This window comes from Xiphias gladius, chromosome 11, assembly GCF_016859285.1.
Source record: "Xiphias gladius isolate SHS-SW01 ecotype Sanya breed wild chromosome 11, ASM1685928v1, whole genome shotgun sequence".
Lineage (NCBI taxonomy): Eukaryota > Metazoa > Chordata > Actinopteri > Istiophoriformes > Xiphiidae > Xiphias > Xiphias gladius.
This window is the reverse complement of record NC_053410.1, coordinates 20,769,739-20,793,059: the sequence shown is the minus strand read 5'-3', so window position 1 is coordinate 20,793,059 and position 23,321 is coordinate 20,769,739. Positions and strand designations below refer to the sequence as shown.

The following is a 23,321-nucleotide window of genomic DNA, read 5'->3' as shown; positions in this document are numbered from 1 at the left end:
GAAAATTTGTTGAAAGAATTGCTTAAAATAGCTCTGTGACAGACTGGTGACCTGTCCACGGTGTCTCAGCGCTTTCCACGCGATGCGTGCCGATGGGACAGGCTGCAGACTCCTGCCACCCTGAATGGGAATCAATACACCAAATTAATAAAAGAATGACAAAAGATAGAACCTCGTGGGAACATTTCCTGGTTACTTTGTGCACCATGGTGATAACAGGTCCCATGATTGCACATAAAACAAGTGATCACTTTCAGTGGTAATGCAATTCAGATTTGTCAGCTTATGTATCAACATGAGAGGTTTGTTTTACCAGTTAGGGAAATACAGAGGGACACAAAACAGGGCTAAGAAAGAGTTGTTAAAAAAAAGAAGAAAAAATTATCTGGAACCTATGTAATTATTATCTTATTATTGATTAGTTGTTCTCAACAAATTGATCGTTTCATTAATATTTACGATAAGTATAACGAACTTTGTTAATGAACAACATGTGACATAAAACGATATATTGATCAGCACTAACAATAATATCAATAATAATAATAATGTTGTTATGAAAAGGGGTCTTCAGCGTGTTTGATGACGACGCTCCCTCCCAAATTCCCATTGGGTAATTGTAAACCGGAAGTAGACTAAGACCCACTCTTTTCTCTTTGCTCCGTGGCATTTTGCAACACAAGCTTCGCGCTGCTGGTGGTTTTATACGAAACCCACGACCGTAAGCACGGGCAGGAATGGACAGAGACAGGAAGAGGTGAGTAACAGTATTTGACCTGTATGACTGATCGACAGACTCTCCTAACAGCCATAAAATAACATGAAAGCGTCGCGGAGCTCCGAACATCGCCGAGGTAGCTGCGGAGCCGTGTCAATATCCGGTTCAGACTTTTCTAAATAAGCGTACACGAAATGTGTGCTATCGCGAGTACCAGTGGGGCAGAATGTGCCGAAGATCACACCGGTGTCAAAGTTCACATAGCAGCGCGTACCTACAGTGAAACTTCTGCATAACGACCAGTTCGACACAATTGTAGTCACCAAACTATGTGTGTGCCACGCCATGCATGCTAAATATAAACCTCACTGTGTGTAGCTGCACTTAACATGATAAACAAGGCGACAAGCCGGTCTGAGATGGTCTCAATCAATCAACCTCATGACAAACCAGATCTGATCATTTTCATTAAATGACGGAGGGATTCACCGGAATTGACGAGTCCCTCTTGGGGTGTAGTCTTGAGTTTACTGCCATCAGACAGAGGATACATTCATACCAAGATGATGGGTTCACTGTGGAAGTTCACTGTAGGTTTCAACCAGCACTGCATTAATCTTCATCCTTGGCCTTGACAGCTAGAGAGATGCCAGAGCTGAAATAAATGTAGGGCGTAGTCTGTGCAGCATTGTCTTATGTGGAAGTTATGACAGGCGGGAGTTTCTTGTGAATTTTTCTTTGCATCTGAGGGTGAGTGATTTGGTCTGGCTTAAGAGGGACCGAGCCGCAGAGATACTTAAAAGTTACTGACATTACGAAGCAGAAATCCTCCCATCTAGTGCAGTACGATCATCAAATTCAACGTGGCACAGACTCGATACATGTTGTGCTCTGGTCCTCTCATTTCTTTAATTCTGCTAAATTTCACACTCTTCAAGCTTAACATTTTTCTCTGTTGGCGTGGCTGAACTTTGGGAGAAATATGGAAACCTTGCAACATTTGACTTCCTTTTTTCAAGCTGTGAAGGGGCTCTGTGAAGTTCGGCATAAAAAAAGCGCCCTACAAGCATTTCCTAAAGGCCAAGTTTTGCTACTGATTCCGGTTTATTTGACCGGGTAACACCTTGACACTTAGGAGAATGCTACTTTGTGTGCTGGGCGCTGGAGCTGTAGGATTTGTGTGACCCTCAAGAAACAATTGTGCATGGCATGTGGTGGATGAGCTGAGGTGTAAACGCTCCACAAGGCCAGATACTGAGGATTTCCTGCCTGGCATCAGAACTGAAGAAGCCATTCAGAAAACATCTGTAAATAATAATATCCTCGAGAAAACAACCTTGAATACTGTGGTTGTTTTTTAATATATTTTGTCCTCAGATTACATTGCTCTACCGGATGCCCCCTGGCGTTTTACAGATTCTGAAGTAGCATTTCCTGAGAGTCTGACGCTCTTATTTTGTAGAGAAGACTGTTTACCCGGACGTCGACCTTTAGCGGCTTGCTGGAGGTTGAGCTTGCCCACCACTGTTGTTTAGCTGAGAGCTAGTCGCCGTGTGCTAGCGAGGACAGTCCAGGTGTGGGTAATTCCTCTGCCTCTCTTGAATTGCATGGCTAAAATGTAAAATCTCCGTAGAGGTTGGCCACTTCTTGAACACGTTGAGGATTTATTTATTGATGGAATTTGATTGTCATTGCCAGGTGGGTTGGTTTACTGAGATTGACTGAATGGTAACACAGTGTTGTGTTTTCAAGGTATTGTCAGATTATCTGATGATCCCCAGTGTTATAATCTGGGCTAGAACAGTTAACTGAGACTTAATGTAGGTCCCTGTATGGTAAAATATTTTTTGTCTTATTGTGGATTTCTGTGATTTTTTTTCCCCAGGTGATCATTGCATAGATCTACACAGGACCAATGTATGAAGACACTGATTCATTGGAGCCAAGAGCCAAAACTTTCACAGTAAAATGACATAAACGGCCTCCCAAATCTCTGAGGTGATGTGCAGAAGCATATTGTAGGTAATGTGGTCAGAGGGGAAAGGGAATGCAGACTTGTCAGCTATAGCTTGTATGTGAGCGTGATGCCCAGGCGGGGGTTGCCGCTCCAGGGCCGGGTCCGCTGGCTCTTCCTGGGGCTCTTCCTGCTGCTGGTGCTGCTGCTGTTCGCATACCTGCTGGAGTGCACGCCTCCAGCAGACGTCAGCCTGGTCCTGCCCGGCCTAGCAGGAGAGACCTACGGGAAGGAGTATTACCAGGCCCTGCTGCAGGAGCAGGAGGAGCGCCACCTGAACCGCGCTGCCAGTCTCAAGCGCCAGATCGCTCAGCTCAAGCAGGAGCTGCAGGAAATGAGTGAAAAGCTGAAGCTCCTGCAGGACAGGAAGGAGCTCCCCGGGGTGCAGGGCCTGACAGAGACGAAAGACCAAGAGCCGGGAGATCTGCTGGAGTACCTGCACTCTCAGATTGACAAGGCTGAGGTCAACACAGGGGCACGCCTGCCCAGCGAGTACGCCCTGGTGCCCTTTGAGAGTTTCACTTCCTCCAAGGTGTATCAGCTGGAGATGGGGCTGACACGGCATCCAGAGGAGAAACCTGTCCGCAAAGACCGCAGGGACGAGTTGATGGAGGTTGTCGAGGCCGCGCTGGACATTATCAACAACCCTGATGAGGAGGACGGAGTGGAGGATGATATGCCGTTGCAGAGACAAACCTACACAGAGGGTCACTTTACTGAGGGTAAGACCCACACTACCTGACTACACTGTAATGAATAATGACTCTAGCTCATGTGTCTCCTCAGTGTAGCATTGTTTTTCATATTCTTTTATTTGGCAGGACTATACAGGACAGAGCGGGACAAAGGGACACTTTACGAGCTCTTCTTTGCCAAAGAGGAATCCAGCAGCTTCCGCCATGTCACGCTCTTCAGGCCTTTCGGTCCCTTAATGAAAGTCAGGAGCACATCTGTAGAAACATCAGGAATGATAATTAACATCATTGTGCCGCTGGCGGGCAGAGTAGAAACTTTCTCACAGTTCTTACACAACTTCAGGTGAGAAGGAAGCAGAAACTGTCCCTGTCCGCAAGACACGATCCAGCAGACTCTGTTGTCGACATGTTGGCCTGTTTTTCATCATTGTTGTGAACAAAGATGCAATCCTACGTTCTTGTAATTGGTTTAAAAAATGCCTAATATATGTGAACGTTTTCAGGGAGGTGTGCATACAGCAGGACAGGCGAGTACATCTCACGGTGGTTTACTTTGGGCGGGAAGGCTTACAGGAGGCAAAGTCATCTCTGGAAAAAATGTCAAGGTTTGTCCCCTCACTGAGAAAGAGCTTTTGATGTGCTTGAGCTGCTTTTTTTTATGCATAATATGTCATGAGAATTTAAATTTGTCAGGGAGGAGAGCTTCTCCAATTACACTCTGATCCCAGTGGATGAGGAGTTCTCACGAGGTCGGGGTCTGGATATCGGAGCCCACGCCTGGAAGAAAGGCGACGTCTTAATGTTTTTTTGTGACGTTGACATCCATTTTACACTGGAGTTTCTGAACACCTGTCGCCTCCACGCTGCTCCGAGTAGGTTTTTATCATGTTGTTTCTCAGATTTATTACCTCTATAGTCTTTTTTAAGTTTAGTTTTAATGCTGGGTGTGGCTAAATGTACTGCAATTTGGTTATTACTGTGTTACAGACAAGAAAGTCTTCTATCCAGTGGTGTTCAGTCTGTACAATCCTGCCATAGTCTATGGAAATTTGGAGCTGGCTCCACCCATTGAACTCCAACTGGTAAGGACTGGGAAAGTTCATATTTAGCCCTGATTACTATGTGTAGAAGGCTGTTTTAATTCTGTCATTTTTATTTACATAAGCAAAAAAGCCAATTCAGCCAAAAGTTTGCTGTTTACTTGTATATCGTAAGTGATCATCTGTTTTCATATAGATTCACAAAAAGGATGCTGGATTCTGGAGAGATTTTGGGTTTGGAATGACGTGTCAGTATCGCTCAGATTTCCTAAATATTGGTAAGCACAGGTCATTTGTTCCAATTATATTCAGCAGTAGAATCACAAACAGCTTTTACGTTTCATTTAACATCTTGTAAATGGATTTTTATTCCTCCAGGAGGGTTTGATCTGGAAGTGAAAGGCTGGGGGGTGGAAGATGTCCACTTGTACAGGAAGTATCTTCGGAGCGACCTGATAGTGATCCGGACTCCAGTGTCTGGTCTTTTCCACCTGTGGCACGAGAAGCAGTGTGCGGACGAGCTGACGCCCGAGCAGTACCGCATGTGCATCCAGTCCAAAGCCATGAACGAGGCCTCCCACTCTCACCTGGGCATGCTGGTTTTCCGCGAGGAGATCGAGGCTCACCTACGCAAACAGGCCTTCAAGACTCAGAGCAAAACGGAGGACTGAGCAACGTCATTCCAACGTTAAGACTGAGGTGCTGACAATACTAACGCATTACAACAAAGACATGTTTACATGGATCCTTCTGCATTTCACCGCACTTCTGTAGACAAATGAATGTACAAAAATGAACATTGGTCATTGTTAAACTTCACAAAATGGTACAGCTCTCATTAAAGAGCTACAGCAGTATCAAACCCAAGTACATGATCCAATTAGTAACATTTGACCTGCTGAAGGAAAACTTACCCATGTAGAACAAGTAATGTATCTGTTGGACTTAGGTTGACATTGTATTTTACATATTGCATTCATTTCAATGAGCATGCAGTTATTAATTCATAAACTGGGAAGTAATACTTAAACTTCTCATTAAGCCATCCTACCTGCTTCAAACATAGCACCTGACTTAAATGTCCACCTTCTCTGCTGCTGAGCTACCTGTCACTGCTGACTGTGATGTCAGCCAAAGCATTTCAGCTTTTTCAGATGATGTGTGCTTTCCAAAAAGGTGTCAAACAAGATCGAATGCCATAAGCTGCCAATGTTTAGAGTGGCTTTTTGATTGGGGAAAAAAAAGGTTTACAGATAGTAAAGTCTTAATTATAAAACTACAGATTTACTGTTGAAAAAAGGAACGGTAAGAAATTGCACTTTCTCAAAATGGAAGTTAAAGATATGTTAGTTTACCCCACAAGAAGCAGTAAATTTCTACTGATTCTCAACTGTGTCTCTAGATCAAAACAATCTTTCACTTTATACGGTATATTAGCTGTTGTTTATGGAGCCATACTGTTATGTTATAAAATAGGTTGTTTTCAGACTGGCAATGTGATAAAAAGGGACCCTTGTTTTTTTGTGTGTGTGTTTCATGTGAAAGTCACTATTACTTACTTTGCTGATGACAGTTTCCAAATGATCAGTTTAACAAAGAAGCATGTTGATATAATAGAGCAAAGATCTGCTCATACCATGCAGCGCTTTGATATCAGGACTCTGTTAACCAGTATTATTGTCCAAATAACAAAGACCTCTCATTTATGCCCAGTGAGAATCTCTCACAGCACTATGATTCCTAGTACTGGAATGAGATTGAATGTTACAGCCACTCTTGTAAATACTTTTCTAATTCATTTGTTTCATACACGTGACTTGAAAACTTCTGTCGTACGTGCCTACATGCTTTTTAAGTGACATGCAATGTTTAGGAGATCGCTCTGAAAATGTTGGAAGCTGTGTCGACGGCCGTAGGCTTGTTCATTTTATTCCACTTCATAATGAGGGAGGATGTTACAGCTGAAGAGTTCGGTCACAGAGGTTAGAGGTGTAATGTTAATGAGCACAGTTGTCAAGAGCTTAGCTAGAGCAGGCAAGAAGTGCTTTATTTTTCTCACAAAGAAAGCAGGTTATTCTCTCATCTCATCCTGTACAGTAATTATTTTTAATCAATGTTTTTGCAAATATTACAGCTTTTTGTAGATAGTCTTAAAGTCTCCTTTCCCTGCAGGAGAAATGTCTTCCTCTCAGCAGTGCACAATAATTCAAACCGAATGAACTTGTGGAAGGAAATGATTTATTTTGACATTTCGGCCATGAAATAAAACTTACAGAAGGCTGCATTAACTGCTGCTATGTCATTTCTGCTGTTGGCATTTGATTTAATGATACATTTTCAGTAAACCTGACCAGTTCTATAATTTATACTATAAAATGTAATATCAAACTTGTCAAGTGTCTTTGAATCTAACTCATTCGTATGTTTCTTAATTTAAGACAAATGGCATAATACAATTGTATTATTCATCTGTATACAATAAACTACAAGAATAGAAAATAAGAGGAAAAAAAAAAAATAGAAAAAGCATAATCAAAATCCAGGCATGAAATAAACCAAATGGGAAAGTTTCAGACGGGCTTATTTCCATCTCCGGTACTTCATTGCATTAATGTGCTATCTGTTCTGGATGGATTCCCATGGTGGTGTAGATTTCTTTGAGAATAAGCAGAGCAGTGTCTTCAGATTGCCTAGAAAATAACAAATGTGTTAATATAGAAGCTTTACTTTTCATCTGTTAACAGGTAAAGTGGTTGAGCTATAGATGTCAATGGAATTCAGCCATCATGAGCCTATTCATTTGAAAACCCCCACACTCAGTTGTGAGAAAGATTCAGAAAGTTAGCAGTAAGTAAGAACTGTACCATGGTAGAAATGTGATTATTTGTGAATATGTCCCAGGTTGTCTGTAGTAAAATTGTTACAGACTGCAACTTAGAATAAGAGGTTATTTTTCTTGAAATGTTGCAATTAAGGCTGCGAGAATCAATTATTTTTCATTACTGATTAATTATTTGATCTATAAAATATCAGAAAACAGTGAATAGTGCCCATTCCAATTTCCCAAAGCCCAAGGTGATGTTTTCAAAATGTCTTGTTTTGTCAGACCAACAGTTCAAACAAATTTTTAGATATTTAGGTTACTATAAAGTAAGATGAGGAAAAGCAGCAAATTCTTACATTTCAGAAGATTATTTATATGATGAATTTATTAACAATATTAGCCAATTAATTTTTGTGTCATTCGACTAAATTATTAAATCGACAAATCATTTCAGATCTGGTTGCAATTACAAATTGGTGGAGGAATTTAGACCTTTATAAATTTATAACTGAATTTATAACCCGTTTTAATGTGCGGTGATAAAAAGCCGGAGTGAAATAAAGTTCTCAGTACCAGTAGCAGAGATGACTCTGGAGGGCAAACAGGTACTCGTTGAAACTCTCAATGGGCTTTTCCTGCAGGACGTAGTCGATGCGATGCCCTCCGTTCAACATCCCGACCTTCACCTGAGGCTCCTCTTCTTTTTGTGGCTCAGGGCTCTCTGGGATCTTATGCTCTGCGACAAATCCGAATGGGGTAATTAATCTCCCACAATACAGAAATGACTTGAGTGGAGAGTCACAAATCAGAGAAACTCACCCTCCTCTGCTTGCTTCTCCTGTTCTTCGATCTGATTGGCCACAATGGCCAGCTCGGCCTGAAGCTGGGCGGTGGAGGTGTGAGCACGAGCAAACTCGTTGAGCGTCTGCCAGGCGCTCCTCAGGGAGCTGATAAAACCGTGCTTCAGGTCCGAGCCCATCCTGGAGAGACTCTCCTTCAGCTCTGAAACGCAGAGACATCCATTACTTTATCCATCTTCATGAAAAAGCTTTTTTTTTCAAATTAGAACCAAAACCAATTTTTGCCTCTCCAAAATATATCTATGCAGAAAAAAAAACTGACAAACGTATTACTTAAACAATTATTAGACATCTGTTGTATAAAAACTGAAACAGAAAAAAAACAACTCTGATTCTCCACATTGTCCTCTTCCTAATGTTAAAATTTCAATCTAAAAAACAACCAAAAAGAGAAACTTCAAATGGACCTGCAGCTTATATTTTTCTGCAGAGGCAAGAGCAAATCACTGTTCTGTCTGTTTTGCCATTTTATTGCGCCATAGCAATTTCAATGTAAGAATAGGTTCTTTGTAATTTGCCACCAGGCAAATTAGGGCACCCCACCCATACGGGGCAGAGAGGACTGAACTGAGGACACAACATGCACTAGCACTAGTCAATAACTCGGTTTAGGTTCTTATGTAAACATGTAACAACTCGGTCAACATTTAGTATTAAATTATGACATACTTTATTCACTTGTAGCTCATCAAATATGTTATAAGCATTATGACAACAGTGGTCTAGTTATCTGGGGTGATGGAAGCAGAAATTTAAGAGAAAATAATGAGTGAGTGTTGTACCAAGATGAAGCCTCTTCCTTCCTTTGTGATGAGGGATCAAAACAGGCTTCAAGTCCAAGTCTGGCATTATCATGGGCTCAATCCTGTATGCCACAGGGTCCAACTAAAAGAAAGAGAGGAAACTGTCAGAGGGTAGTGCATACGGTGACTAAGCTACTTTGCTTTCATCATATTTTGATCTGTATTTTCATGCAAAATAATGTCTGGGCAAGGAGGGTTAACGGGAAATTACTTATGTTTATGTGACAACATTAAAAGTATAACAAACTAATATGAAAAGACTCATTTTAAGAATTATAGCTGATCGTGACTGAATAAAATGCCTTTGCAGACTGGAAAATGTACAGTCTTGCAACCAAAAAGAATAAAAACATGCTACAAGTCAAGTAGGCAAATAACTTTTGAGCATCTGTAGCTTAATTAGCAGTAATTCCTTCAGGATGCACAGGTTGCAGGAGCTGCATACCGGATGGTAAATATTGAAGAATCCCTTGCATGTGGGCAGCTGGTACGTCTCCTCAATCTTCTCCAGTCCTCGCACCGTCAGGAACATGCCAATTGGAGAACCCAAAGCGAAGAAATTCACTGGCTCGAAGTCCAGAGCGTGGTAGACGACTGAAACCTGCAGAACAAAACATTGATAAAGTTATTAAGTTATGAAATGTCCCCTCAAATTCAGAATCTTTAGCAACTTTAACATTATCCTTGTTTTTGTTTGAAGTCACATTTACCTGTCCAGTGCCAACTTCAAAGTAATTGTAGTTGACGTGGATGGAGGAGACAGTGTTGCCCACAGGAAGCTTCTTTACAGCGGGATCCGGGAGAGCTTCAGCTGCAGCTGCGGGTGCCGCAACCTGACTGACCTCTTCTGCTTTCTTCTCCTGGGCTGCCTGACGTGCAGCCTGTGTACATGAAAGCGTGACAGGGCCAAAAGAAAAAGAAAAAAAAAGAGCGTGTTAGTTATCACCGCTGGTTTGCAAGTTGCACACATACTCAAGAGACAAGCTTACCTGCTTATTCACTCTTTCTTTGACAAACTTGGCAATTTTTTTCCTGGGACCCAGTGGGATTCCCATCTCTTTCAGGTCCTCAATTGTGCACATGAGCTTAAGGTACAAGAGAAAGGGACAAAATTAAGCAGCCACCCTATCTTCTAAGAATAACATCAGAAAACCCAGCTGATATTAATTTACTTTCCAGACTTTTATATATTATCAGCTATTAAGACCAAGATCTATATTTCTTACAAACCAGTGTTCTTACGTTATTTTACTTTTAAAATACATTTTGAAGACCCCAAAATGCTTGGACTTACTGTGTAAGGTAACACTTTTGAGAAAAAAAAGAAAAAGAAAAAAAAATCATTCCTTTATAAAAAGGAAAGGTGTTTTTTATTCTTACAAAAGATTCAATGTCAATCTTCTCCTCATCAAAAGTACTCTTGTACTCAGACAGGCCCAGATGTTCCAGCATAGCCGAAAGATCCTCAAACTCCTCTCCATCTTCTTTAGCCTCTTCTCCTACAGCTGGAGGAGTGACGGTATTACCTCCCTGCACAACAGCGACTGCCACCTAACATGAGAAGCAGAGCTTGCAATGATGTACTTCAACATTATTTTGATACAATCCATTATGTACATCAAAATGCCAGACATCTGAAAACTTTTACGATCAATTATTACGTGCATTACAATCCAGTGGGGAAATAAACTGTCTCTTAACTGCAAAATCTGATCCGCAGGATAATAGACATGCTACTGTCTATCTTTGATTAATTCAATTAACTGGTGTATGACCTGTTTAGTGTCTCCATTAGAAGTGGGCATGACTGGCATGGCTGGTGCAGGACAGCCATTCTTCTGATTTGAAAGCAGGTCAAAGAGAATCAGGGAACCTGCGTGTTCAAAGGAGAGAAACAATACAGTGTAGGTGAAAAACAGCAGAGAAAACAGAGACCAGAGGTGCTGACGCTACTGAACTGGTGTAGTACCTAAACTGTGTCCAGCCATTGATATTCCTCCTCTGTAGTCTGGGTTCCTCTTCTTGAACAGGGCATAAAGTCTGTTAATCTCTAGGGCAACTGTGTCCATGATGGTCTGGCAGTAAGTGGGACTGTTGTAGAAAAGCACATCTAACAAAGTCTCATTTGTAAAGTGCCGTAACCGTCCAGTACTGGGCAAGGTGATCTTCTTTATCCTCCTACAAAGAGTAATAAATGTATAATTAATTAAGTCGATTAAATTATTAGTCTTTTAAAGGACAAGTCTGGTGACATTCTACGTTTTTCTTATTAACAAATCCTATGAAAAGACCAAAACCAACATTAGATTTATCTTCTAAAAAGTGTTGTCTGTGTTATTCCTCTGTGCCACAGAGATCCATTGTTGTCCAAAAACTGTAAAAGCACATGAGTTACATTGTTGTGCTGGGTGACATCTTCTTTCATTACCAAAAACACAAACACTAGTTTCTTTTGACTCAATCACATGCTGTCCTACTGCTATAAATAGCATCACTGGAGCACCGCATTAGTATTAATCTGCAGCTGAAAATAGTCCCCAACAAATGCATTATTTTCCCCCTTGTTTGAGTAATGCTGGCTAAAAACTGCAGCGGCCAACTACATAGGAAAATTACTGAGCCTATTTTAAGTCCGAAAGTATTGAAAGACAGACAAATGCATTGTTGGTTTCAGTATGATAGTATTTAACAATAAGAGAAACAGAAAAAAGTCCAGTCTTCCTTAAAAATTATGTCCTTCTACACAATTAATGAATGTTGTGACTTGATCCTAATGGTTGGTTTGTCAAGGTCGATTAAGGTACTTTCAAAAAAACGTCCTGATATTTAGGGAATTACTATAGATTTATATGACTTCCTTTGGTGTCAGGACTGATTATGATCAAAAAAATGCCTCCGTCTGTGTAAACCTGCCTCCCCTCACCTGTCCACCCCGGTGGCGTCTCCGTGTAGAGCCGTGTGCCACTGGACAGGTAGGAACTCCACCCTGCTGATGGCGTGTTCATCCATCGATTTCTTAAAGTGACTGTGCAGCAGCTTCAGTGAGACATTACGGAAGTCGTCCACTGAAGGCACAAGAATTTGTATAGTTTATTTCATACATAATGTCCCCATGGAGGGTACACCAATACGGGCAAACAGCATGACTGTACGGTGCTCACCACACTCGACCATGCTCCTAAACCTCAGGTCACACACAGGACCGATTCCATGAACCATGAACACAAGATGATCCACCTTGGGGAGCTCCCCTGGAAAAGGTGCACATGATGGAAATGTTGAATTTGATTTTACTCGCTGACCTACACAGTCAATTACTGCTGACATCTTAACATGCACCAAAAATCTGAACTGTGTTCAATTATAATTAAGTTGCGTAACATTTACAGCCAGAAGTTAAAATACGTGTCACAGTTAAATATGAATTAAATTTTCTAAAAACAGATTATGACGGCTGGCACTTCCTCTAATGTCCTTTGAAATGCCTCATTTCACTTTGTAATGTTCTGACAATCTATTTTTCTCTGGTACTATCCGTTTACACAGGGGGTCTAAAATGGCACAGTACAAGCTGAGTTTCATGTTTTTTCCTATACTTAGTTTATATTAACAAGAGGAGCTTTACTACCATCAGGCACTTCATCATGGTCATCATCAATCCCTCTCTTCACCACTCTGGGCCTGGTCTGCCCGTCCTGAGTTGTGCCCCACTCATCCGGCATGGAGGAGGGCTGAAACTGCACAATCACCTTAAGAAGTAAAGAGGACAATCGTTACCACTCATTGAATGACACTATATAGGATTAATCATCCCAAAATGACCACTTAGCACTAATCAGAAAAAGGTTTACCTTTGGATTATGCATGACAATGGTTTCTCCTGAGGGGAACTCCAGTCTACGGTGCCACTGGTTGGTAGATACAGCTTTCTTATATTCCACCTGTGTGTGAAAACGCAAGTATATACAGTGATTTACAACACAAAATTGCGCATCAGAGTCAATGTAAGAACTGGATGAAAATTACAAATGTTTGACTGGGAGTAACAATGTCAGGAAAAAAGCTGTCCCACATTTTACTAACGCAACATCTATTCCTGGTCAAATGCAGAGGTGACACAAACCTCCAGCTTGTCACTAAACTCTTCAGAATAAGGGATAAAGCGACTATCCGTATCCCCTTTGTAGAACCAGGTGCAGCGCCGGACCTCTGTAGGGTCCTCCTCCCAGTACACTGCAGTCCGCATGCGGTCATAGAGCTGCACGTCGTAACGCCCTCCATCTGTTCGCACAATCACATTTTCTGGGTCTGGTTGAACTGGAATAACAAAAAGGCCACAACAACTTTAGAGCAGATCACAGTTTCACTGAGCTGTGAGAGCACCAGCATTGCAAAGGTTAGATATTCAGGTTTCTCTGGATAAAAACACTCATAAATGACCGCGCATTGTATGTCATCATACCTGAGTTGTATGTCTCCTCTAGCTGAAGGGAGTCAATGATACTGAAAGGAAGCCAGACGCTCTTTGACTCTACTTGCTTGCAGTAGAACCAATGAGGCTGAACAGGTTCGTAGATGTTGTAGTTGTATGGCATCATGGGACCTGCGGGGACTATTGCTCCAGTAGTGGTGGCTGGAGGTAGAGGCCCTTGAATCTGTGTGTGAGGAGGCTGAAGAGAGAAGGAAAAAAAAAATCCTGATTATAAACTTCCGCTTCATTCACGATGTTTGCATTTAAGGCTTGTAACTGGTGCTTTTAAATGTAATTTCATTAACTCAAAAGAGTTAATCAGGTATCTGACAAACACAGTCCACACAAGTCACTGATTAGCTTATATCTACCTTTGTATATGTGGGTCCTGACAGAGGGAATGTCTGCGGTGGAGAGCTGAGAGAGTAGGGATTCTGCTGAGGTATGTGCGTTGGTGGCAGGATCTCTGGAGCTGGAATATAAGGGCTGGCTCTGCTGCTAGTGGGGGTGTGTCGGTAGGGGTTATGACTCTGTGGCTGCATCTGGGGGGGCGGTGGGGTCATTGTGGTGGGGGGAGGAGTGTGACGTCCCATAGGAGTCTGGTAAACTGCGCCACCAAACGCTAGAGGAGCAGGGTTCATTTGTGAGCCTGTAGGTGGTGGTGGAGCCATGCTGACGCTGCTGGGAACAGAAACTGGGCCTGTTGTTGTCGGAGCTACTGACAGCGCCGGCGGTGGGCATGGCAATTGGCCAATGGATGCAAATGGATCACTGCTGGTTACAGGGCTTGAGAAGTAGTTGAATGTAGAGGGGGCTGGCCCATTCCCCGAGGTCTGACCTAGAAAGATGTCTTCTTCTCCCACATCGGTGTTATCATCTAATGGACATCAAAACAGAGTAAAACTTAAATTTGAACAGTGCAACGCATGTATTTGTGACTCTGTAATGGGCAAACAAAACACCTGACACATTTAAACACTGTAGGGAAATCAGGCATGTATATAGAACAGTAGTGCCGGGGCTAACAATTATTTTTAATCGTTTAGTGGTTAAAATGCTTGAAATTACAGAAACATGCCCATCAAACCTTCCCAGAGCACAAGATGACACCTTTAAAAGTCTAAAAAAATTACTTCAAATTACAAGTTAATTGTGGGCAAGGATGTAGGAGATTTTAAGACTTTAGAGAAAATGTTTTCAGATTATGACTCTCCCAAATAGCTGTACACACTCTTCATGTGAGAACACATCAGACAGGGGACAGTGCGACCAAAACACACCGCTGTCAATTAGGCTAGTCAGCCAAACAAACGACTGATGGCTCGGACACACTGGTTCTTTCTGTTTCTATTTCTTCTACACTAAATAACAGCTGACAGCAGAACAGGAACCCCGGGTAGCTAGCTAGCTAGCTTAGCCTGGTAAAGACAAAGCTAATGTTTAGCAATTTCCTCCGTCGGTATTTCATCTCACCTCCTGACAACACCGCCGGACCAGTGGCCTGACTCACTGGCATGAAAGGCAGATTGAAGTTAAATTCCGGAGCGGCGCTGAATAGTAGGTTTGCACCGGTGTTGGGAACATTATTATTTTTTCTATCTGCCATTTTCCCCTAGAATTACACGTAGCCACTACCGGAGCAGGCAGGCAGCACACGCTCAGATCTCCAAACAGCTTTCCCCCCCACGCCTACACAGATTTTACTGATCTCTAAAGCATCACCGGTCGCAACAGTAGCTAAACGAACGGCAAGACAGCTTCACACATTGTTTATAGATCTGCTACAAGCACGACGGTAATTTGACCGCAGTTCATTGGTCGTGAGAAAAATAAACGCTATCACTCACTACTGCCACCTACGGGCCAGACAGAGACTACGTACTTACTGACATTTTAGCGTTCTAAATGAACTAAAATTAGAAAACGTAATTTTTTTTCATGGAGAGAACTTTTACATAAAGAGTAAATGCTTTTTCTCCTCACTAGCCCACTAACCTCATATCAAAATCAAAACATCCGCTGAAGCACAGTAAGTGTCAGTATGGGCCAGTGTGATATCTCCGTGCTCCGGCTGGCCTCTGTGCACAAAACAAATGAACTACGTTCTTCGACTAGTGACGCAAATTTCCCGCCCTCAGTTCTGCTATCCTGTGTGCGTGGGGAAAGTCAACAAACAGGTGTTTTCACAGAGATTTTAATTTGTTATATTTAACATTTTTCAGACGTTTTGTCGCTGGCTAATGATGCCTTCCACACATGACTGGATTAACAACCCTCTGGATGTTGTTGAAGGGATGTTTGGTAAGAGACACACCGGAACTTCACGCCTTGACAGCTAACGTTAACGCGTGAACCTAGCTTGTTAGCTATATGGCTACACACCATGCTAACTATCAAACACATCATGTATAGCTGTGCTTCTCCTATCCCCCCCAAAATAACAAATAACGTAATAAAGTTTCTGCGGGTTGTAGCCGCCAACGCTGCTTTATCGCTGCCTTTACACACACTCGCTGTAGTTAAATGAATAAAGACCTCAGTGTGTAGTGTGATCTGAAGACCTGTGTGTACACATCCAAACTGAAAATCCACATCATGTGGTGTTCCCGGATCCTTTAAGTGTTTTAAAGTCGTTTAAAATTTACTCCGAGGAATGCACCGAATTGGTTCGGATATGCATATTTTTATGTGCTAAGCACAGCTTCATAGTGTGTGAAACTTTATACTATATTTTATTCATTTAAAAAAAATGTATGAATGATTTTCAGTGCAGATGCTTTAATCCAGCAGTTCAAAAAGAGCTGGTATCTCACACATGTCACTGTATTTAAAAAAAAAAAAAACAAACAGAAAAAAAACTTCCTCCAAAGCAAGCAGTAATTTTTGAAGTACTTGAGAAGTATTTTGTCACTTTCTTAATAAAGTGGACAATACTGATGTGTATTTTTATCAGAGTCGGTCGAGTTACACGCTGTATAGCTTTTCTGTTTATTCCATGCTTACTTTGGGATGCATTTGAGCTATTTTCTAGTGTTCTCATAGCCAAGGTTTCATGTTATTGTGACCAATATGTGTTCCTGTTACTTCACAAGACAAATAACATTATGCTCTTGTTGATATTGTAGCTGCTTCTCAGAACATCCCAAACTCTGGATGGGAGGCGAAAGCGGTTGAATTCTTCAAAGACTGGCTGAAAGAGAAGGACGCTCATACCTGGGTAATGCAGCTCTGGGATCCTTTCAACATGTAGATTACACAGAGGTGCAAGACGTGCCTGGAAACGTCAATGTCACAGCCTGTTTCAGCACACTCACTTGTAAATGACAACCACCTCCATTTTGGCACAGGTCCCATCTCTGAACGACGTCCCCCTGCACTATCTGAAGCCCAACAGCCTGGTGAAGTTTCGTTGTTTAATCCAAGACATGTTCGATCCAGAGTTCTACATGGGAGCGTATGAGACTGTTGATTTGTCTACGAAGGCTAAAGTAAGTGCTGCTCTGTCCTCCCCTGTGCAGCCTATTTGCAGAAGTACAGCCGCCTCGGGTGTCCAGTGCATGTTTTTTGCATTTGATAATGTGTTACATATCATTATATTATCACCATCTTATTTTACTGTCTAATTATCCCCAGGTACTGCGATGTGGGAAGTACAAAGATGTGACAGAATGTGGGGTATGTGCACTTCTGTTCAATCATACAAAGGATCCATAAAAACATTAGTTGAGCTTCAGTTTTGCCATTTATGTCACTGATGCATTTATCTCCAGGTGGATTTTAACTCCAGAAACACTGTGACTGCAGAGAGACAGACTTTCTACTGTGTGCCGATCCCTGGAGAAAATCCCTGGGTGAAAGACATATCCTCATCATGTCCCTCCTACGTGATGGAAGTACTCCTCAAACAGGAGACAGTTAAATGTGCATTTTACAGTGTGATATTTGAAGCCTCCAACCTGTGTGGGGTTAATTTTGAATAGTGCCCCCTCTAGTTTTCCTTAATTCTGTCGAACAGCTATGCCGGCTCCAGCCAAGCAAGAGTGGTTCCTTCCACCTCGTATGTGCCGAGCAGGCAGAAACGAAGCTACGAGGAGGACGACGACATGGATGACATGGACACACAGCCACAGAAACAGAGGGAGCCACATACTGGTATGTGATGCTTGTAAAGTGGAGATAAGTTGATGTGTAGCTGAATGCAAAACAGAGGCATTGTCCATTCAGTGTTTGACTACTTATCAAAGTGTTATAATTACATGAGTCTTATATTTGGTCCCGTTTCCATGAAGATGTTTTGCATGGATGAATGTAGATGCATGGAAAACACCTTAATGGAAACAGGACAAAATATAAGACTCATGTCCATTATAACACTTTGGGGATTCCTTTCCTGCAGATTATGAGCCTGGATCATTGAAATTTTTTTTTTTTTTTTTTAGTGTAGCTGTAATGGATTGTGATTGCAGAACCTGTGTATAACTTCAGCTGTAAAAGTCAAATTTACTGTTGGTTACAATCAAAGAGCTTTTTATCATATTACACGATCTTCATAATATGAGCCAAAGTCCCAAAGGTTTAAGGTCAAGAATTAACTTTTGAGCTTGATTTCGCCCCCCCGGCACCCTTTCTGCCACTGTACAACAGTCACATAGACAAATGTGACTTACATGCTGCCTGGCACAAAGAAGAAGAAATAAACAAATCAAAGAAATAAATTGCAACACAGTTAATCGGACATCGCATATTATCTAACAATGCAAGATTTTCCAAGGGGGGATTTTTGGCATAAATGCAGGCTGCTCCACCTCTCGCAGGTCCTCAAAGTCCCACGGAACAGCACGGCAACGGCGACTGTAAGCGGCTGGAGACAGAAGCTCCATCCAGCCAGATGGCATCTGCCTCTCATCTCGACCTCAACTTCCCCCTTCCAGGAGAGAAAGGTCCCTCCTGCTTAGTTAAGGTATGTTATGATTCTAACAGGTTGGATTATTCTCTAATCACCTCATTTTCATTACTGTAACCTGGTCTCTTGACGCAGTTTCTGGTGGATGACTTATCTCAAGTGAAACGTTTGTTCTTAGAGGTGATTTCAGAGACAAAACCACTATTATCCACAGACTTTCCAAGTTTAGAACAGAAGCTAAGTGCTGCGTGTTGTTGGCAGGTATACGAGGAATGGGACAGCTTCAAACTGAACGACACACTAGAGGTCTACGGGATCCTCTCTGTCAGTCCTGCTCTCAGTGCTCTGGCCGACGAGAAGTAAGACACGTCATGTAGTTTAATGTCCCTCCGGTGGCTTTCTGCCTGCTCATTCTTGGCCTGTCCACACAGAGACGCCTCCTCAACCCTCCTGGACCCTACAGAGTGCATGGAGACGGCAGAGGAGCAGAGAGTGCACTGCCCGCCAGCCTCGCTTGTCCCCCGCCTCCACATGCTCTACGCCAAGCCTCTGCCACACAACAACCCCCTGCTGCCCTCTGCCACCTTGGAGGACAACAGTGCCTGTAAGGACAAGTAGTAGAGTATGAATGCTGCTTGATAACCAAATGTATCTTTTCTTTTTCCCATGTGCGTGTGTGTGTGACTGTAAATGCCACTAATCATGAAAGGTTCATTCAAATTTTAGCATACAATGCTATTGCTACACAACGCTATAATCCTGATGTATCCATGATGTTTCCATGTCCCAACCCTGACCAATCACACTGTCAGAAGAGATCTAGGAAAACATTTACCACGGCAATTTTTCCACTTAGTAATGTATTTACTGAATGCACAGATGTAAATGAGCCCAGCTGCAGTTCATCTGATTTGCATTAAGCATCGCTTGTAAACTTGGATTGATTTGACTTTTTTTGACACCAAAAAAGGGCCACAAATCCTTAAAAAATATCTCCCCCTAGTGTTTCTTTCCTTGAGCTAGCAGCAGTGCTGCTACGAAAGTTGGAAAATACCAGATGAGTCAAAAATCATTCTAAAAGCTATATAAAGCTGTATATTGAGTTCAAGCTGTATTACACACTGTGTAGATGCTACACAATGAAGAGTAGCCAGGTTGGTCAGGACGAGCTAAAGATCAGTTACTAACTGACTTTCATTTACAAAACAAATTGGCTTTTTCCAGATACTAAATTTGTTGGGCTTGTTTTTTACGCACTATGATGCTAATGCTGTTATGTTTACGCAATTAGAGTTCAGCCCCTTACATATAATAATGCAGAGACATTTAGTGCTGAAACGATGTGTCGGTTAATTAACTAGTCTGCTAAGGGAAGATTAATCAATAATGATAATCAGGAAATTACTTAATATATCAAGCAAAAATGCTGAGCATGACCTGATTACACCTTCTTGGATTTTCTGTTTCATATCAGTTTAATACCTATGGCTACTCTTCTCCTGTTGGTCAGATGCAACAAGCAACAACAGGTGTCAACTTTAGCTCCAAGAAGTTTTGATTGGTGTCGTTGACATTTTATGGATTAAATGATTAATCGATTCGTTGGAATAAATCAGTAAATGAAAATAATCATAAGTTGCAACCCTAAGCACATTTATCTTTTTGTTTTACCGTCTGTGTTCTAATGCTATCTGTGTGCACACTTCTTTAAACTTAGAGTCGACATAAACTTTAGTAATGTCGCCCTCCAGCTGTGTGGAGGAGCAGAAAAAAGGGGCCATTATGTCGAAGTTGATTTGTCTTGTAAAGCTTTCCAGGAAGAGGAATAATGCAGCTAATGTTTTCCGCTGTGCAGCTTTTAAAGCGTACATTCCTGTAGTTTTAACTCTTTGTCCTTCGTCCTCAGTTTTATCTTCAACCCTGAGCGAGATGGCCTCTGTTAGGGCAGAGCTACTCACATACTTCACTCATGTCCTTCTGGGAGATGCCCTGGCTGCTGAGTACCTCATTCTACATCTCATTTCTAACGTGTAAGTGTCAAATACATGTCCAGTCTGTAATGTTTAACACCATCCTCCCTGTCTTTGTTTTGTGGCTTCATCCCAAAGCAATCTACAATGCGTCTGCTTTTCTTATAGGTACACTAGACGAGATGTTCTCCCGCTGGGCAAATTCACCCTGAACCTGAGTGGATGTCCTTCGGTCGCCTCATACACTGAGCACCTCTACCAGATCATCCAGCAGCTTGTTCCCTCTGTGAGTGAATTTTATCACTCTGAGCAACTGCTAATAATGCTACAATTTATTTCTTGTTTGTGGTTTAAATGAAAGAAATTGAGAGAGTTTTCCCTTCCCAATGCAGTCGTACTATCTGGGCATGAGCCTCCAGAACATGAACCAGATGCGGCTGGTGCCTAAGAAGGACTATGTGGCCAACCGGCTAGTGAGCGGAGCGCTGCAGCTGGCCAGAAACACTTCCCTCTTCCTGGATGAAACCCAGCTGGAGCAGGGACAGCTGGACACAACAGGTGAGGCTTCTAGAAACCACAAGGGGACGACACTGAGAGGACAAACTCTGCAGTTAACTCCTCTCTGCAGCCTGCTGACACTGTTGGCACGGCTTGATTGAGTCAAAACTAACCAGGTTGGATCTTCTTCTGTGTGTGTGTTTGTTTTTTTGCTGTAGGTGTGCGTAACGTCACGGCCCTGGGGAACCTGATCTCATGGCAGAAGGTCGATTATGACTTTAACTACCACCAGATGGAATTCCCCTGCAATATTAACGTGCTCATTGCGTCAGAGGGCCGCTCACTGCTGCCGGTGAGGACAAAGAAGGATGAGCCGTAAAATCGTAGGGCGAAAAGCTCACCCCCACCCAGTACTGCCCCCCACCCCCCAAAAAAAAAGCCCACCCTCTCCGGCATGGCCAAGGAGAGGTTAGGTTTCCTCCAGCCTCTCATGAGACCAAGCCTTGTCAAACGCTGGAGGTTGTTTCCAACCGGCGTCACACTCTCCTCTCAGCTGCCATTGGCTAACCGCAGCTACCCCGCCAGCCGGCGGCTTTAGCCCGGGTCTCACTCAGTTGCGATCAGCCCGAGGAATGTGCTGTGTGCTATTCCTGTGTGTTGGTCTAATGGGTTGCCATGGCGGCAGCTGTGTGCCACAGGAACAATCCTGGGAGAGGCGTCGGGCCTGGCCATCCATTAGTCCTGCAGCGAAGGGCAGCGCACTGTAAACAGCTCCCAGGGTTGATTAGAAGTCACAAGTACATGGCTGTTTACATCAAACAACTATTGGCTGATGAGCAGCTGGATTGTCCAACTGATCAGATGCTTCACAGTCAGCTTGCCAAGGCTTTGCTCCTGTCTGGCGTGCTATGAAGTTTTGAGTATATGCCAAACTAAGCGTGTACACAGCAGGCAGGGCCTTATTTTGCATAGCAACACCTGTGGGGAAAGAAAAAAAAAAATGGATACATCGATGTACAAAGTTCTTCCTCGGCACAATGTCAATATCCCTCTTTCTCTGGAACTCCACAGTCAGACTGTCACATACACCTACAGTCTCAGGTCGCCCCACCCCACATTGAGGAGTACCTCAGCAGCATCCACGTGCATCCGCAGGCCTCATCACAGCTGAACAAGCTCAGAATCTACCTGAGCGTGGCTCGGCTGCTGGACTACAGTATCTCTGATGAAGTGACAAAGGTGAGACATGTCTGCTGATTTTACATAGACTGAATTTTTGCGTTTGTTTCTTATTTTGTATCCCCTCCAGCTTTTAAGTCACTTTCACCTCAACCTCCAGTATAATAGGAACAATAACTTAGTACCAGTTGCTTGCAGATTAGTTAGTTGTTTATGTACTCAGCTGTCCTGTTTGTGTCTGTGTAATGAGCAGTCTGTGTGCATGAGTGTGTCCTTTAACTGCTTGTCCCTTTCTGCTGTTCTCAGTCAGTTGAGGATGACTTTGTAGATATGAGGAAGGATGACCCTGAGAGCATATCTGCTGAGGACCTGCACAGGATGCTCGTTGTGGCGAGGTGGGCTGTAATTTAAGTTTTTATAAACTCCATTACTTGGCATTTTCCTTCCTTTCTATCTAGTGAGAATAATAACAGCCTGTAAAACATTCTTTGAAAGGAAATGTGTTAAATAAACACAACAATAAGTCATTATGACAACAGTGAAAATGCCAGATATGATATATGCAGGGTGACAGTAACTTCATGGTTCAATGCAACCAAAATAAAAAAGAAACATTTTTGTTTGCTGAATGCCTCAAGGTCTGCCTCTGCCAGGAAACCAAGATGCAATCACAGAATTCTGTGTGTGTAGAATTTAATGAAGCTGAGATGTGTGTGTGTGGGATGTGGCTGACTGTGAGTCTGTCTGCAGGTTGCTGTCTCTGAGCCTGGGACAGACCTCTCTGTCCAGAGACAGCTGGCTGAGAGCCAAACATATTGAGGCTCTGCGGAGGAGCCGGATGGAGCAGCAGAAATGTGTCAACGGCAATGAGCCGTGATCAAGCAGACAAATGAGCTATCTTTTGTTTTCTTTTTGATACCTTAAAAAAAAAAAAAAAAAGTTTGTAATAAAGATGTTTTTCATATGCCATATAGTTCATGTTGTGTTCAGCTTTTTTTCCATACTGAGTTGAAGATTTAGATATATTTTCACTTAATGAACAATTGGTATTAATGTTTGTAGGTTGTATGTACAATAACATCAGTGTGTATCATTCCCATTTAGCCTTACATTCACAGCCTGCTGTGGGGTTCATGCCAGCAGTTTGACAGTGTTAATGCAGACCAAAATTTCTATGTTTACCAAAAATATCCAATTTTTTTTTTTTTTTTTTAACTTAAAAAAAAAATAAAGTAATGAGGTCTGGAAGATAATTTCCTATGGTGCAGTTTCTTCTTGAGTCGGTATAAATTTAACTGGTTGCCAGTGTCTATGAAGAGCAAACTTGGATATGCTGACACGCAGAA

The 23,321-nt window shown here is 42.4% G+C and overlaps 3 protein-coding genes across 4 annotated transcripts; 2 read left to right on the top strand and 1 right to left on the bottom strand.

Annotated features, from left to right (window-relative positions):
* Positions 1 to 626: 626 nt before the first annotated feature.
* On the top strand, positions 627 to 6,601 carry csgalnact2 (chondroitin sulfate N-acetylgalactosaminyltransferase 2). 2 transcript variants are annotated; one of them, XM_040138752.1, is made up of 8 exons: positions 627 to 757; positions 2,604 to 3,454; positions 3,554 to 3,770; positions 3,931 to 4,032; positions 4,121 to 4,299; positions 4,415 to 4,509; positions 4,664 to 4,745; positions 4,846 to 6,601. In XM_040138752.1, exons 2-8 carry the CDS (start codon positions 2,803 to 2,805, stop codon positions 5,136 to 5,138), a joined length of 1,620 nt encoding a protein of 539 aa, XP_039994686.1. In that variant the 5' UTR covers positions 627 to 757; positions 2,604 to 2,802; the 3' UTR covers positions 5,139 to 6,601. The 2 variants fall into 2 exon arrangements, with proteins under 2 accessions (XP_039994686.1, XP_039994687.1); XM_040138753.1 differs by lacking the exon at positions 627 to 757 and adding an exon at positions 2,227 to 2,416.
* An 82-nt stretch (positions 6,602 to 6,683) lies between these two features.
* On the bottom strand, positions 6,684 to 15,195 carry LOC120796221 (SEC23 interacting protein). The gene is made up of 18 exons (XM_040138750.1): positions 14,899 to 15,195; positions 13,797 to 14,302; positions 13,417 to 13,624; positions 13,078 to 13,271; positions 12,806 to 12,895; positions 12,583 to 12,703; positions 12,116 to 12,205; positions 11,878 to 12,019; positions 10,924 to 11,132; positions 10,730 to 10,827; positions 10,335 to 10,505; positions 9,944 to 10,039; positions 9,665 to 9,835; positions 9,400 to 9,555; positions 8,934 to 9,036; positions 8,111 to 8,293; positions 7,865 to 8,027; positions 6,684 to 7,157 (listed from the first exon to the last, which is right to left on the bottom strand). Exons 1-18 carry the CDS (start codon positions 15,029 to 15,031, stop codon positions 7,076 to 7,078), a joined length of 2,916 nt encoding a protein of 971 aa, XP_039994684.1. The 5' UTR covers positions 15,032 to 15,195; the 3' UTR covers positions 6,684 to 7,075.
* Positions 15,196 to 15,506: 311 nt separating this feature from the next.
* On the top strand, positions 15,507 to 23,165 carry LOC120796222 (minichromosome maintenance complex binding protein). Its single transcript, XM_040138751.1, has 16 exons — positions 15,507 to 15,726; positions 16,551 to 16,642; positions 16,773 to 16,913; positions 17,059 to 17,100; positions 17,196 to 17,285; positions 17,439 to 17,577; positions 18,240 to 18,385; positions 18,590 to 18,687; positions 18,760 to 18,932; positions 20,235 to 20,358; positions 20,467 to 20,584; positions 20,691 to 20,856; positions 21,015 to 21,148; positions 21,868 to 22,035; positions 22,282 to 22,370; positions 22,726 to 23,165. The coding sequence occupies exons 1-16, from the start codon at positions 15,666 to 15,668 to the stop codon at positions 22,850 to 22,852; spliced, it is 1,908 nt and encodes a 635-aa protein (XP_039994685.1). The 5' UTR covers positions 15,507 to 15,665; the 3' UTR covers positions 22,853 to 23,165.
* Positions 23,166 to 23,321: the final 156 nt, after the last annotated feature.